Source organism: Lepidochelys kempii, chromosome 27, assembly GCF_965140285.1.
Source record: "Lepidochelys kempii isolate rLepKem1 chromosome 27, rLepKem1.hap1, whole genome shotgun sequence".
Classification (NCBI taxonomy): Eukaryota; Metazoa; Chordata; order Testudines; family Cheloniidae; genus Lepidochelys; species Lepidochelys kempii.
This window is the reverse complement of record NC_136406.1, coordinates 17,917,215-17,932,871: the sequence shown is the minus strand read 5'-3', so window position 1 is coordinate 17,932,871 and position 15,657 is coordinate 17,917,215. Positions and strand designations below refer to the sequence as shown.

General features: G+C 61.8%; 2 protein-coding genes across 4 annotated transcripts; both read right to left on the bottom strand.

The window, feature by feature from the left end:
* Positions 1-1,079: 1,079 nt before the first annotated feature.
* On the bottom strand, positions 1,080-10,915 carry IFI35 (interferon induced protein 35). 3 transcript variants are annotated; one of them, XM_073325830.1, is made up of 10 exons: positions 10,846-10,915; positions 9,372-9,403; positions 8,682-8,777; positions 8,227-8,385; positions 5,397-5,510; positions 4,676-4,820; positions 4,176-4,297; positions 2,773-2,962; positions 2,328-2,434; positions 1,080-1,423 (listed from the first exon to the last, which is right to left on the bottom strand). In XM_073325830.1, the coding sequence occupies exons 2-10, from the start codon at positions 9,387-9,389 to the stop codon at positions 1,232-1,234; spliced, it is 1,143 nt and encodes a 380-aa protein (XP_073181931.1). In that variant the 5' UTR covers positions 9,390-9,403; positions 10,846-10,915; the 3' UTR covers positions 1,080-1,231. The 3 variants fall into 3 exon arrangements, with proteins under 3 accessions (XP_073181931.1, XP_073181930.1, XP_073181932.1); XM_073325829.2 differs by having other exon boundaries at positions 9,357-9,403; positions 10,846-10,914; XM_073325831.2 differs by lacking the exon at positions 8,227-8,385 and having other exon boundaries at positions 9,357-9,403; positions 10,846-10,913.
* Positions 10,916-12,157: 1,242 nt separating this feature from the next.
* On the bottom strand, positions 12,158-15,166 carry RPL27 (ribosomal protein L27). Its single transcript, XM_078850722.1, has 3 exons — positions 14,972-15,166; positions 13,930-14,040; positions 12,158-12,248 (listed from the first exon to the last, which is right to left on the bottom strand). Exons 1-3 carry the CDS (start codon positions 15,052-15,054, stop codon positions 12,200-12,202), a joined length of 243 nt encoding a protein of 80 aa, XP_078706848.1. The 5' UTR covers positions 15,055-15,166; the 3' UTR covers positions 12,158-12,199.
* Between the last annotated feature and the right edge of the window lie 491 nt (positions 15,167-15,657).

The following is a 15,657-nucleotide window of genomic DNA, read 5'->3' as shown; positions in this document are numbered from 1 at the left end:
GGGGGGGTCCCCATAGCCCCCCCCAGCCCCGATAGCCCCTCCCCCGCCCTCTGGGGAGGTCCCCTACAGCCCCCCCCCGCCCTCTGGGGTGAGTCCCCCCATAGCTCCTGCCCTCCACAACCCTATGTACCCATCCACCCCCCCCGCCCCAGGCCAGCTAGCGCCCCAGCCCCCACCCACTATCCCCTGCCCTAAATATCAGGGGGTAGCCCTGTTAGTCTGTATCCACAAAAACAAGGAGGAGGCCGGTGGCACCTTGAAGACTAACAGGGTTATTTGGGACCACCCCCCCAAACACCAGGCAGAAGCACCTGGGGCTCAGTCTGCAGCCCCCTCCCTAGCACGTGGGAATGAGGCGCCAGGCAGAGACCACCCGCCCCCCCCCACCCACGACAAAGGGTTTGCTCAGCCCCATGAGACTAGTCATGCTGGTGTCTGTCTGTCCCGCTGGGTATACAACCCCTCCTGCCCCCAGGAACCTCTGTCTGCATGGCCCATCCCATGGACAAGAACCTCACCCCACACCTGTCATGGCCCCCTGCCCAGCCCAGCCGGCTAATGCCAGCCTGCACCCCGCAGAGCCACGGGGCTGATGCCCAGTGACAGCACGGCTAGGCCTCACCCACCCCTGCCACCCCAGCGGGGGCAGAAATTCAGCATGGGGGGGGGGTATCTCTGACTAATGCTCCTGGGAGACCACACCCCCATGTAAATATCAGGGTTTGGCTAAACTCTGACTCCCCCAGGCTCCAAACTCATTTATCAACCCTACACCCTGCGGGCCCCACACCCTGCTGGAACGAGATGCCCGAGTAGGGCCTAAATGCTATTGGGGTTGGTGGGCAGAGAGCCGTTGGTATTTCACCCACTGCTCATTTCACGCCATTTCATGCCCGTGTCCTCCATGCCGGGTGTTGGCGACAGCCAGGGCTTCGCGGAGAGCCACGCAGGCCGAAACAGGAAGCTCCGAAATGGGGTTCTCTCGCCCCATGGCTCTCTCACAAGATCCTTCTCTCGTGCCCAGCCCCACAACACCAGAGATCCACACTCGGCCCTGAGAACACGGCCAAGGACCCAGAGCAGCTCCCTAAATACTTTAATTCCAATCAGAGTCCGATTAATCTATACAGTGCTACATGGAGCACGCGTGGGCTCTGAGCCTATGGCTGTCTCAGGCCCAGTCCCCGGGCGCCGACTGTCTTGTGTTCGGGTTAACGTCCATGAAGGAGCTTCAGTCCGTGTCCTCCTCAAAAACAGCAAGTCCCTGTTTCCCCACTGGCACGTATCCCAGGGCATCCACCTCGCCTCCGCCTTGGCTGGGCTTCTGGAAGTGAATCTCCAGGGTGTCCCTCATGGACTCCTCGTCCAGAATGTCCGAGATCCCCGACAGGAGCACGGTCTTGGCACAGACGGACGGACGGACCTAGGGGGAGAGAGCAGAGGAGTGACCCCGCAGAGCGCGCTATCTCCTGCTGGCACAGCCAGAGGTGTTGGCTGAGCTACGGGGAGAGCAGCCAGGGAAGAAGAGCGTCCGTGGCTGGGGATCTCAACGGATGGAATTAAACGCCACAGAGACCCCCCTCTCCCCCCCGGGGGTCAGAGCAGGGTGTGACACAGGCCCTGGGCACAGAGGCACAAACCCTGCCTGCTGCTCGCCAGGCAAGCTCCGGAGCCTCGCTTAGCTTTGCACAGAGCCTCCTGCAGCTGTCCATCGGGGCAGGGTCCCTGCAGAGCGGCTAGTCTGACCCAGCAGCAGGGAGTGCTGGGAACGCAGAGCAGGGGTTCCCCAGCTGGGCTCCTCCTCACTGTGTCTCAGCCACTCCCCAGCGTTGCCATCTGTATTTCCAGGAGCCAGTCATGGCTGTGCAGATGCAGAACAAGAGACAGCCCCTGCCCGACAGAGCTCAGTCTGCCTCTGTGCCTCTCGTGCTCTTGGCCATCAACCCTTTCGGCTGGCCGTGTGCCTTCAGCCTCGAGGGAGAGCGAGCGCGGAGCGTGCCGAGGGCAGGGTGGGGCACGCAGGCTTGTGCAAAGTGCATGTAGGGTGGAAAATGGGCACTGGGCTCACGCCCAGGGTGGGGGTGGTCCGAGGGTCAGGAGTGGCGCTGACAGCATGTGCTGGGACTTGTGCAGAGGAGAGGGCTGTCAGGACCAGTGCCCACTGTGGGGAGTGGGCATGGTCAGTGTACGCCGGGGCTGGTGGGGGGGGGGAGGGGTCTCAGGATCAGTGCACGCTGGGGGGTGCAGTCAGTGCACGCTGGGGCTCACACCTGGCCGGGGGTGGCAGCAGCGCACGCTGGGAACGCACTGGGGCTCGCAACCTCTACCTGAAGGTCTGTGATCTGTCCGCGTATGTAGGGCGTCACTTTGAGCTCGTACGTCTGCTTCCCAATGGGGACTTGGAAGCGTCCTTTCTTCGCTAGCTGCTCCGCCACTGCCGAGGAAGAGAGAAGCCCTGACCTCCTGCTCCCACCCGCAGGCTGAGCCTTTCCACCAGTGCCGGGCGTGCGAAAGTGGCAGCTCAGACACCAGCATTGGTGCTTGCAGCATCTGCCCAAGGACACCCCAGGAATCTGGTGCCAAGGGCACCTAGCCCAGTGCAGCCTCTGGGAACCTGGAGCCACCCCAGCCTGCTCCCCAGTCCAGCCCTCCTGACGGCTCCCTCTGGCGGATGCACAGAGGGAAGCTCTGTCTGCTGCAGGTAGCTGTCCCCTCCCTGGACTGACAGCTCCAGGGCCCCCCACCCCAGCTCTCAGCGTCTCCACCACGTACCTCCATTGTGCACAAAGGTCAGCACCACGTGCCCAGAATCTCTCAGGAGCTCCCGCTGCTCCACCTCACTGCCCCCATTCTTCTTCTTGCTGAAGAAGATCTCCAGCTTGTCCAGCAGCTGCTCCTCAGAGAGATCCAGGCGCGGGAGGCTGGACAGCAGGATGCACCTGTCACTCAGCTTCATCTCAATCTGCAGGGCAGGTACCAGGCCGTCACGACCCCAGCCTGGAAAGAGGGGGCCCTGGCTGCCTGGGACATGGCAGGAGGTGGGCACCAGGGAGCTTCATGCCCCAGGCCTCCAATGGGGGGAGCTTTGTGCTGGTACTGAACACAGCCCTGGTTACCTTGAGAACAGGCCACAGCAGGGCACACAGCCCTGCAGGACATGGGGAGGCTCCCTGCCCCTGCCGGGCATGGCCCATCCCCCCCAGCGTGCGAGAGGTTCCCCGCCCCTGCCGGGCACGGCCCATCCCCCCAGCGTGCGAGAGGCTCCCCGCCCCTGCCGGGCACGGCCCATCCCCGCAGCGTGCGAGAGGCTCCCCGCCCCTGCCGGGCACGGCCCATCCCCCCAGCGTGCGAGAGGCTCCCCGCCCCTGCCGGGCACGGCCCATCCCCCCAGCGTGCGAGAGGCTCCCCGCCCCTGCCGGCCACGGCCCATCCCCGCAGCGTGCGAGAGGCTCCCCGCCCCTGCCGGGCACGGCCCATCCCCGCAGCGTGCGAGAGGCTCCCCGCCCCTGCCGGGCACGGCCCATCCCCCCAGCGTGCGAGAGGCTCCCCGCCCCTGCCGGGCACGGCCCATCCCCCCAGCGTGCGAGAGGCTCCCCGCCCCTGCCGGCCACGGCCCATCCCCGCAGCGTGCGAGAGGCTCCCCGCCCCTGCCGGGCACGGCCCATCCCCCCAGCGTGCGAGAGGCTCCCCGACCCTGCCGGGCACGGCCCATCCCCCCAGCGTGCGAGAGGCTCCCCGACCCTGCCGGGCACGGCCCATCCCCCCAGCGTGCGAGAGGCTCCCCGCCCCTGCCGGGCACGGCCCATCCCCGCAGCGTGCGAGAGGCTCCCCACCCCTGCCGGGCACGGCCCATCCCCCCAGCGTGCGAGAGGCTCCCCGCCCCTGCCGGGCACGGCCCATCCCCCCAGCGTGCGAGAGGCTCCCCGCCCCTGCCGGGCACGGCCCATCCCCCCCAGCGTGCGAGAGGCTCCCCGCCCCTGCCGGGCACGGCCCATCCCCCCAGCGTGCGAGAGGCTCCCCGCCCCTGCCGGGCACGGCCCATCCCCCCAGCGTGCGAGAGGCGGCCGAAGTTCCTCGGGGGAGGCCAAAGCCCCGGGCACTGACGGTGAGCCAAGGATGCTGAGCGGCCCCCGCAAGGGATGCGGCGTGCAGACTCCACGGCAGCTGAGCCTCACCTCCAGGGCCGAGGGCAGCAGCAGCTCCACCGGCTCCGCCTGCACTCGCAGTTGGCCCTCGCACCCTGTGCTCTCATCCAGCTTCACCTCGTGCCACTTCATCTCTAGGATCCTCTGCGCAACTGCAAACAGGGAGAAACCACTCAGGCCTGGGGAGCGCCAGGCATGCGGCTCTGGGACGGGATGGGCCAGGGCCGAGCCAGGCAGGGAATCCCCCCACAGGAAGGGCTGGGCCGTGGGGCACGGCCTCCACACAGGAAGGCTCTGCAGGCGGGAGAGAGAGCCTGGCAAAGCGAAGGGCAGCAGGGCTCCAAGCCACAGCAGCACGAAGGGCCCCCAGCGAGGGGAATGCTGGGGCCTCGCGCCCAGGCCAGGCACCTCTGCGGGAGGGACCCCAAGCGGGCACCAGGCTGCTTGTCTGAGCCAGTGTGTGGGGAGCGGGGAGGCCGCCCAGACTAGGCACTGACCAGAGGCAGGCTGGCCTGCAGCAACAGACCTACCCTCCGGCTCCTCGAAGGTGAGGAGGGCAGAGCCCCCAGGCAGTGCCTGCTGGACCCGAGGGGCGACCACCAGTGCGTTCACGTCCTCGGCCTCCGTCACGTGTCCCGTAAACAACATCTTTCTGTCCGGCAGGGAGGGCGGCACCTGGGGAAAGCACGCCGAGCAGCGTGAGGGAGTGCTGCGCCCAGGGAGGGGTGGGAGGAAACGGTGGGGGCCCATCCCGCTCAGCCCCCACCTGAGATCCTGCAGCTCAGCTCCCCACCGAATCCCGCCTAGGGCGCCGGCTTTCTAAAGCCTGGAAGGCTGCCGCCGGAGCAGCCCGGGCAGGGACCCGGTCGGACCTCCCAAGCGAAGCAGGGTCAGTATGGGGGTGGGAGCCCTCCAAGGGAACAACCCCCCACAGCACACGGAGGATTCCAGAAGGGTGCTCCCCCGAGCCGCGCTGATGGAGGCATCTTCTCGGCCGAGATGTAAAAGCAAGGTCCCGAGCCCATGTGCTCACCACTTCTCACAAGAGCCAGACTCCGGCCGGGGGACTCGGCGGATCGGCAGAGCCGCTAGCGGGCTGCTGTTCCCTCCTCTCCGACCAGAATGGGAGTCGAGCGCACTCACTGCAACCAGCCCTGAACTGATCGGCCCCCGCCAGGCCCACGGCCCCTCAGCGACAATCACCAGCGGACGGGCGGGGCCAGCGGGGGACCCTGCTGAGAACTTCCTCACCTTCACTTGCTTCTCCCAGGCCTCTCTCCTCGCCTCCAGCTCCTCCAGCTCCTTTTCCAGCTTCTGCTTCTCCTGAAGCAACTTGCCCCTTTCCTCCTTTGCCAGACAAAGCTCCTTCAGGAGGGAGGAAAAAGCCAATCAGAGAGGGGGGCAGGGGAGCTCTGCCAGTGGACCACCCATGATTCCTGTCCTGCGCGCCCCCCACCCAGCTCTGCTACAGCCTGACGCCCACCCGCAGCCCAGCTCCTCCCGCCCTGCGCGCCCCCCACCCAGCTCTGATACGACCTGACGCCCACCCGCAGCCCCTGCTCCTCCTGCCCTACGCGCCCCCCACCCACCTCTGATACGGCCTGACGCCCACCCGCAGCCCTGCTCCTCCCGCCCTGTGCGCCCCCCACCCAGCTCTGATACGACCTGACGCCCACCCGCAGCCCCTGCTCCTCCTGCCCTACGCGCCCCCCACCCACCTCTGATACGGCCTGACGCCCACCCGCAGCCCCGGCTCCTCCTGCCCTGCGCGCCCCCCACCCAGCTCTGATACGACCTGACGCCCACCCGCAGCCCCTGCTCCTCCTGCCCTACGCGCCCCCCACCCACCTCTGATACGGCCTGACGCCCACCCGCAGCCCTGCTCCTCCCGCCCTGCGCGCCCCCCACCCACCTCTCCTACGGCCTGACGCCCACCCGCAGCCCTGCTCCTCCCGCCCTGCGCGCCCCCCACCCAGCTCTGATACGACCTGACGCCCACCCGCAGCCCCGGCTCCTCCCGCCCTGCGCGCCCCCCACCCAGCTCTGCTACAACCTAACGCCCACCCGCAGCCCTGCTCCTCCCGCCCTGCGCGCCCCCCACCCACCTCTCCTACGACCTGACGCCCACCCGCAGCCCTGCTCCTCCTGCCCTGCGCGCCCCCCACCCAGCTCTGCTACGACCTGACACCCACCCGCAGCTCCTGCTCCTCCCGCCCTGCGCGCCTCTCACCCAGCTCTGCTACGACCTGACACCCACCTGCAGCCCTGCTCCTCCTGCCCTGCGCGCCCCCCACCCACCTCTGATACGGCCTGACGCCCACCCGCAGCCCTGCTCCTCCCGCCCTGCGCGCCCCCCACCCACCTCTGCTACGACCTGACGCCCACGCGCAGCACCTGCTCCTCCCGCCCTACGCGCCCCCCACCCACCTCTGATACGGCCTGACGCCCACCCGCAGCCCTGCTCCTCCCGCCCTGCGCGCCCCCCACCCAGCTCTGATACGACCTGACGCCCACCCGCAGCCCCTGCTCCTCCTGCCCTACGCGCCCCCCACCCACCTCTGATACGGCCTGACGCCCACCCGCAGCCCCGGCTCCTCCCGCCCTGCGCGCCCCCCACCCAGCTCTGATACGACCTGACGCCCACCCGCAGCCCCTGCTCCTCCTGCCCTACGCGCCCCCCACCCAGCTCTGATACGACCTGATGCCCACCCGCAGCCCTGCTCCTCCCGCCCTGCGCGCCCCCCACCCACCTCTCCTACGACCTGACGCCCACCCGCAGCCCTGCTCCTCCCGCCCTGCGCGCCCCCCACCCAGCTCTGCTACGACCTGACACCCACCCGCAGCTCCTGCTCCTCCCGCCCTGCGCGCCTCTCACCCAGCTCTGCTACGACCTGACACCCACCTGCAGCCCTGCTCCTCCTGCCCTGCGCGCCCCCCACCCACCTCTGATACGGCCTGACGCCCACCCGCAGCCCTGCTCCTCCCGCCCTGCGCGCCCCCCACCCACCTCTGCTACGACCTGACGCCCACGCGCAGCACCTGCTCCTCCCACCCTGCGCGCCCCCCACCCACCTCTCCTACGACCTGACACCCACCCGCAGCCCCGGCTCCTCCCGCCCTGCGCGCCTCTCACCCAGCTCTGCTACGACCTGACACCCACCTGCAGCCCTGCTCCTCCCGCCCTGCGCGCCTCTCACCCAGCTCTGCTACGGCCTGACGCCCACCCGCAGCCCTGCTCCTCCCGCCCTGCGCGCCCCCCACCCACCTCTCCTACGACCTGACGCCCACCCGCAGCCCCGGCTCCTCCCACCCTGCGCACCCCCCACCCACCTCTCCTACGACCTGACACCCACCCGCAGCCCTGCTCCTCCCGCCCTGCGCGCCCCCCACCCAGCTCTGCTACGGCCTGACGCCCACCCGCAGCCCCGGCTCCTCCCGCCCTGCGCGCCTCTCACCCAGCTCTGCTACGGCCTGACGCCCACCCGCAGCCCCGGCTCCTCCCGCCCTGCGCGCCTCTCACCCAGCTCTGCTACGGCCTGACAACCACCCGCAGCCCTGCTCCTCCCGCCCTGCGCGCCCCCCACCCACCTCTCCTACGGCCTGACGCCCACCCGCAGCCCTGTTCCTCCCGCCCTGCGCGCCCCCCACCCACCTCTCCTATGGCCTCACACCCACCCGCAGCCCTGCTCCTACAGCCCTGCGCGCCCCCCACCCAGCTCTGCTACAGCCTGACGCCCACCCGCAGCCCCGGCTCCTCCCGCCCTGCGCGCCCCCCACCCAGCTCTGCTACGGCCTGACGCCCACCCGCAGCCCCGGCTCCTCCCGCCCTGCGCGCCCCCCACCCAGCTCTGCTACGGCCTGACGCCCACCCGCAGCCCCGGCTCCTCCCGCCCTGCGCGCCCCCCACCCAGCTCTGCTACGGCCTGACGCCCACCCGCAGCCCCTGCTACTCCGGGACTTCGCTGAGCAGAGGTGGCCAGTTGTGCCAGACTGTGCTGTGGTTCTGAGATATATTCACTAGACTCTGACTAACTGCATCACGGGAGGGTGGGGTGCAAAGGGCCTATTCCTAGAAACCAGCCTGGTAGGAGGGCTCCAGCTCCCTGCTCAGAGACTTCTCTCTCTCTAGTTTCCCACGGAGGAGTTCGGCTTCTCTCTGGAATACTCGTGTCTTGTCCTCAGCGGCTTCCTTCGCTGTCCCCAGCTCTCGCCGGTCTTGTTCCAGCACCTGACAGCGCTCCTGGGAGAGGCACCGAAGGGAACATCAGGCTCCCGTGGGCTGCTCTGCAGAGGCTGCACCGTCCCCATGGCCACTTCCACCCCACAGAATGCCAGTCTGTCCCGTGCGGGTGCGCAATGGGGCATAGCTGCTCCCCAGGCACTATCAGCCAGAATCGTCTGGGGCTGGGCCTCTATTAACGGCGCACTGCGGAGGGAGCTGCAGCTGGTAGGCACATTCTGAGCCCCTGCCCCATCCCGCCATCGCCTCACGTGGAAAGCAGCTGCTCAACCTACAGTGCCTGGCCAGAGACCCACCTTGTACTTCTCAATCTCCTGCTGCAGGCATTTGGGTGTCATCACGAGGGCGCTGTTCCCCAGTTTGAACTCTTCGGGCAGATGGACAAAGGACTCCTAAAAGCCAAGAGAGGTCAGTGACCCTGGGGCCCACACACGGAAGCACGGGGCAGCCTGTGCCATGGGCCATGCCAGTCACCGTCTGCACATGAGCTCTCTGGCTCCACCAGCACAGGGGTCAGAATTCAATGTGGGTGGAGCCAGAGGGGCGGGGGTGGAGCCAGAATCTGCGTGGGGGTGGGGAAGGAACTTTCCTGCTGGACTCAGGCTGTTCCTTTCCCCTGGGTGGTCTCCCGCTTCCCGCGCTCAGGGCTCATCTACACTCAAAGCGCAACAGCTGGACTGCTGCAGAAGTTCAGCGAAGACGCTGCCCACGCGGACGGGAGGGGTAAGGCACCTCGGCGAGGCGGCCAGTTGATGGGAACGCACTGTCTGCACCAGGAGTTAGGTCGGGTGAGCTGCGTCACTCAGGGGGCTGGATTTTTCACACGCCTTAGTGGCAGGGTTATACTACCCTAATTTCCTAGTGAAGACCAGGCCTCAAACAACCAACCTCCTGGCGCCCCCCCAGGAAATGTTACTCTCAGGTTAATTTCCACTTTGGCTTTCAAAAACCCAGGGCAGGGACTGACTCGCCTGGTGCCCAGTTACCTCTTCGGAATCTGTCATCGTGTCACTCACACCTGGGGAGAGAAAGCAGCAAAGTGTCAGAATCTGGCACCAAAATCAAGCTCCCCGCCCCTAGCGTTGGCTCTACAGGCTTGTCACCAGGGGAGACCCTGGGCCTTCCTGACTCGCCAATCACTGCAGCATGGAGCGTTTCTCCAGGTTCATGGGGGTGACAGATGAGAGCTCACCCCATGTTCACCGCAGGTCACTCTGGTCTGAGTAAGATTGTGCCCCCCCCTTCAGGTGCCCAGAAACCGCAGGGAGCGACAGGAGACACAGTCTAAAGGGAGGGTTGGCTCCCAAATGTCCGGCCGGGACCAGTTCTGGGGTGGGGGGAAATGGGCCCTGCTCCAGTGGGGCTGGCCTGGTCCCTAGGACTGCAACACCCCAGTGCACTGTGTGTGACGAAGTGGGACTGTTCTTAATGTTTCCTCTGAATAGTGGGGGGGGGGGGGGCACTCAGTTTCCCCTATGCAGTTCTTAAGTATCTAGGTGGGGGGAGAAGGGTGTATGATCACTGCAGAGCCCTAGAGGGCAGGTCTGTGCAGGGGTCTGGACACAGACAATGGCCGACACCCTGTTTCCTGGCCACTGATGGCCTGGGCCCTTCCCCCTGCAAGGTGAGAGCTGAAGGGTTGGAGAACAAAGGAATCAGGTGACCTCCTGGCCCGGGAAAGGGATAAAGCCCAGAGGAGGAGGGACTGGAGAGGTTTTTCAGTTTGGGGCTGGCTGGGACATGGAGTGAAGGGCAGACGGGGTTGTCTGGCTCACTGTCCCCAAAATGGACCCGGCTGAGGGGTCCTGTTCTCTGCACCTACAAGCTCTGTGTTAGACCATGTTCCTGTCGTCTAATAAACTTCTGTTTTCCTGGCTGGCTGAGAGTCCCGTCTGACTGCGGAGTTGGGGGCAGGACCCTCTGGCTTCCCCAGGACCCCGCCTGGGCGGACTCGCTGTGGGAAGCGCACAGAGGGGCAGAGGATGCTGAATGCTCCGAGGTCAGACCCAGGAAGGGGGAAGCCGGGTGAGCTGTGTGTCCTGCAGACAGGCTGCTCCCAGAGAGGAGACTCCCCCAGAGTCCTGCCTGGCTTCCTGGGGAGCAGTCCCAGAGCATCGCCCCGGGACTCCGTGACAGGGGGAATCCCTGGAACGCAGCCAATGGCGCAGGCACAAAGGGGCTCCCCCAGTCACTCCAGACAGGGACTTGGGGAGGCAGCGCCCCTGGGCTGGAAACAATGAGGGAGGGGGCACAGCGCCTCCCAACGAGTGGGGAGAACACTGGGAGACCCTGTGAAAAAGGGGTGCACTGTACAACCCCCTCACAGCCGGGGCTGGGCCTGGGCCAAGGAGCAGACCCGCTAACCCCCTAGGGGACCCAGGGCAGGAACCGCCCCCCCCAGCACCCCGGGGGGCTCAGCGCAGGGCGCACCCCCCACGCGGAACCCGCAGCCCCTCTCACCGCTCCAGCCTCCTGCAGCGGCGCTGCCGGCCTGACTCCGGCCCCTCTTTCACTTTCGTTTCCCGGCCGCCCCGCCCCGCGGCGTCGGCCGGAGGCAGAGCCCGGGCGGCCGCAGCCCGGCGCCTTGCCCAGGGCAGGGACCGCGCCAGGGCCACCCTGTAAGTTCATCTCGGTCTTGCGGGGAGACGCTGCCTCCAGCCAGGAGCAGGCAGGCTCTGCTGCACGGTGCCATTCAGCCGCCAGCAGCCGTGTGCCGGCCCTTCCTGGCCAGCCAGGAGCGCCCTGATGGTCACGCTTACACCTCGAGGGGTGGGACCCTTTAAATGAACAAGCCTTGCGGTTCAGGCAGCGAAGAGAATTTCTCTCCCTGAAACGATCCCCCCTTCATAGCAGTGGGGTCCTGGCAAGGGCCAACATCCCCATCTAACCTCACACAGTGTAGAGTGGCCCTGAGTCCCTGTGTGGGGGGAGACCAGAGGCTTATTTGTCTCTGTTGAGTTCCTGGTCGTCAGATAAGTCATCCGCCAGGTGCTCATGAAACCTTTTTGATGGAACAATTTTTGCACAATAAACCCTCTAAATTACCTCTACCCACTGCTGAGCTCACACCACCTTCATTTAGCTTCTGCTCCCAAAAGGTCAATGATGCAGTTGGAGACTATTGGAATCAAAGTTGCCACTTGCCAGATACAGACCAATCCTTAGCAAAGGCAGTTGGAAAAAAATGGTTTCAGAGTAACAGCCGTGTTAGTCTGTATTTGCAAAAAGAAAAGGAGTCCTTGTGGCATCTTAGAGACTAACCAGCATCCGATGAAGTGAGCTGTAGCTCACGAAAGCTCATGCTCAAATAAATTGGTTAGTCTCTAAGGTGCCACAAGTCCTCCTTTTCTTTTTGGAAAAAAATGACACCCCACCCCTCACTGAACATATCACTCCCATTTCTTAGGCAAAGAACCAAAGCCAGCTGGAATAGCAGGATCCCGAATCATTTCCCTCCCCATGAGTGACCTTAAATTCATGTTCAGCGCATTTTAGACTACCCAGCCTCCATTGCTGGAAAGGTGGAGCAGCTTTGTCATCTGCTCACAACATTGTGTGGGGAAGGCATCAGATACGGAGAGAACTCTTAGGGCAGTTCTCCAAAGCCATCTCGGTTAGTATTTAATTCCATTTAACGCTCCATGAATCCCTTCCTGGCTGGCTTGGACTGTAATTACCCCTGCAAGTCATCTACTCGAAGCACAGAGCCAGTGATGTTTACACTGCAAAGCCAGATGCTTCGCACCAGGGAACACTTTACAGGGCAACAAAATGTTTTTTAATAAACATTTATTGATGCAGCCATGTTACAAGTTTAGAATCGCAGCTTCTGGAAGAACCACTTATTCTTGCCAGTCTTGTATCTGAAAGAGAGCACAATCCACACATTAGGGAACGCTTGGCACCAGTGTCCGAACGAGCCTCGGCCCACGCTTCAGGCCCACTGAAGCGCACATCTGCCCAGCCTGAGTGGGGCTCTGGAGCAGCCACCACCTCCCTCCCCCAATCCTTTGCAGGGGAAACTCACATGGGACTCTTCACCCTCATCTGCTTGGGTTAAACCCACTAGTGAGAATTTGCTCCTGTGGGCACTGCAGCCTGGCCACACAGGTCCCACAGCAGAGAGCCCAGTCCGTCATCGTGGCGTGGCTGGAGAGCAGTGAGTTCAGCTCCTCGTGAAGAGGGAGCCACCTCACTGCTATGCAGTGACCCCTTTGGCCACATCAGAAGTACTACAGGAGGCTGGGACGAGCCTGCTAATAGGCGTGACAGGCCTTTGGAAGGAGGAAAGCAAAGCAAAACTGCCACTCCCCACACCAAATCCTGGGCCAGTGCCTCACCTGGAGGGGAATAACCCCAGAATATAAAACAGCATCTGCCTGGACAGAACTAGCCTCTCTGGTTGTTTGGTTAAGTACAGCATGGAGATGTGTGCCCCAAATCAAGTTAAATGAGGCCTACAATTTCCTCTTTAACCCTGTATAGTCAGCAAGACAACAGGGGACAAGGGCAGCAACTCTTGGCAGTTGCAGGACTGACAATTCCCACTAGGTATTTCACAACTCCAAAGTTAGCAAGACATCTGCACAGCCCCAAGCCAGAGGTCAGCAGAGCAGATACAGCAGCGTAATCCTGCAGCTAACAAAGGAGCCAAGGCAGTGAGGATGGCTATAGAAGCCACTACACCCTCTGCAGGCAAGTCCCAAGAAAGGATGATTGCTTCTTGTTGCGGGGGATGCTCGTCACAATTCCTTCCTTTGAAGGGGAGGCTCTGAAAGAAGCCACTGAGAAGGCAAATCAGCCAGCCTGAAGCACTGATTGCAGCCGGGACACACTGGAGTCATGTACATAGGAAAGGGAATTCAGTGACATGCACCTAACAGGTAACTAAGGAACACAATGTTAGGAGGCCACACCAACAAAATTAGGAAACAGCTCCTTTAAGGTCCTGTCTGCTCCTACTCCTCCCCTTCCTCCCCCACCACCAGGCAAGGTTGCTCCCTGCACTATGGTCACAGGTGCTCGTGCAAGTGCAATATTAAATCTGGTTAACGCAACACACTGCTTTGCAAGAATCCGGCCCCCACTGCTAGAATGCAGCCTCCTTGGGGTAAAGAGGGCACACTGAAGGACAGGCAGTGAAAAACTACACGCATCCAGCTGAAAAGGTAGAATTTTAGGTGAAGGAGGGAAGTAGGTAAATATTAACTTAGGATGAGGCCTGGTGTTAATTTACAGTTAATGCGAAGGATCTTAACATCCTCAAGCAGCCAGACCCTCAGTTACTGTCACTGCAGGGCCAGCACAGCCCCATTCAGGAGCATGCTGGGACATCAGCGCTATATGAACCCGGTGTTCCTTGGGTCTCCCAGCCAACAGCTGTCAGGATGGACACACTTCACTTGAGAACCAGAACAAGCTGGGGCACTGGGTTGCAGGTTTCAATGACTCAGAAACTGAAGTATAAACAGATTCCTACAGTTCAATAAAGAAGTGAAAATGTAACAAGCAGCTGGGGGAGGGAGAAACAAGTTTCCAACTCACCTTTCCTCAAATTTCACCTTGGCTTCGCGCCTTGCCTTGCGTTTTAGTGCAGGGTCCCTGAACACATCTTTATTGACAACGGTTTTGTCCAGAGGAATATCAACAGAATACCTGAGAGAGAGGGAACAGCAGGCTTTGAAACATCCCAAAGATGTGCTATACCCACATGCCAGGATGCGAGATAGCTAGCCTGAGCCTGGCTAGACAGTGCACCTCTCCTGCCAGCCCACAGAATGATGGCAGTTAAAACATACCTAAGAGACAGAATCAGGCCAGCACCCCTAATGACCCAGGAATCCTCAAGCACTCTGAGCCAGTAGACGGTGTGAGAGGTGCCAAGCAGCCTTGCTTTGCCCTCACTGTGCAATCAGAAGCACACAACACTAACAGAACCGGGGAAGGGAAGGCCAGTGACAGTATCATGAAATGCTCTGGTTCCGCTACAGTCCCCAAATACCCAGCTCTTTCTATTGCACTGTCCATAAGTAGATCTCAAAGTCCCTTACCAAGGAGATCCGTATCGTAATTACAAATCCTCTTCAGAGCTTACAAGAGGAAGGCTGTCTCCAGCCAAAGAAAAAAAAGGAAAGGTCTAAATAATGGCCAATGCCACAAGAAATGCATTTGGGGACAACAGAATTTGTTCACCGACCTCTCCCACAGTATGCACCTGATGAAGTGAGCTGTAGCTCACGAAAGCTTATGCTCAAATAAATTGGTTAGTCTCTAAGGTGCCACAAGTCCTCCTTTTCTCTCCCACAGTGAGAGTGTCAGCCTGAATTGAGATGATAAATGAATGGGGAAGATCATGAAGGTCTCACCCCAACTTTTGAATCCTCCAAGATAATTAGCACTGGCCACCCAAATCAGCATCCTGCAAATCTATTCACTGAGCTGCATAAGAACATAACTGAGGAAATCTCAGAGAAGCAGATTTCTCGGCTTTACCATAGAGAAAAGCTGCTTTTGCCATGTGGAAGGAAACGAAAAGGAGTTTACTAGTTCTATCAGCAGCACTTCAGGGAGCCCCGAGCCTGCTCACCTGGTGGGCATTAGATGGTTGTAGTTATAAACTTTCACAAAAGATTTGATCTTGGACCTCTTCGCTATCTTCTTTTTGCCCATTGCAGCAGTTACCTTCCGTGGGTACCTATCAATACCAGCCACCAGGGCGTGGCTATACGGTCGGTCCGAGGTACCATCATCAATGTTCTGAAACACACAGGAGACCTATTAGCAATGCACAGACACCTGGATTCTGGGAGGTCACCATAGAGTCTTCTACCTTTTGAACAGAAAAAACTGCTATAGCTTAACGAGTTTAAGGCTTTGGAGAGAAAGCCAAATGGCAGGGTGCAAAGAACCCAAAAGAAAATCCTCAGCTATGTGAACAGATCTAAAGCCCGCATGCCACAAAAAGCAGCTCTAAGGGAAGTCCCCAGAACGCTCACGCTGTATTCCATGGAATTTTTAGAGGCTTCTCTTCTGCAGGTGTGCAACCCCCATGAATAACAACAGGATATACGCAACAACCTCAAACTATCTAGCTCTAGGAGTTAACGTTTCTAGGCATCTCCGTTCTCAGCCCGACAAGCAGCATATGGATGACAGGTTTCCAGATGCTCCTAGGTAACACAGAGAAAGCAGATGTCTAATTACGTTATGTGCTTATCCAGCCCTTGTCACTATTAAATCTGAGCACCCCACAATCTTTAATGTATTTATCCT

Coding starts and splice junctions, on each gene's coding strand:
- IFI35 (XM_073325829.2), bottom strand. CDS start 9,389: ATGACAGATTCCGAAGAGGTAACTGGGCACCAG. Junction 8,386..8,681: donor AGGAGATTGAGAAGTACAAG/GTGGGTCTCTGG, acceptor TGCCTCTCCCAG/GAGCGCTGTCAGGTGCTGGA. Junction 2,435..2,772: donor GACCTTTGTGCACAATGGAG/GTACGTGGTGGA, acceptor CTTCCTCGGCAG/TGGCGGAGCAGCTAGCGAAG.
- RPL27 (XM_078850722.1), bottom strand. CDS start 15,054: ATGGGCAAAAAGAAGATAGCGAAGAGGTCCAAGATCAAATCTTTTGTG. Junction 14,041..14,971: donor AACCATCTAATGCCCACCAG/GTGAGCAGGCTC, acceptor CCTCTCTCTCAG/GTATTCTGTTGATATTCCTC. Junction 12,249..13,929: donor AAGGTGAAATTTGAGGAAAG/GTGAGTTGGAAA, acceptor GCTCTCTTTCAG/ATACAAGACTGGCAAGAATA.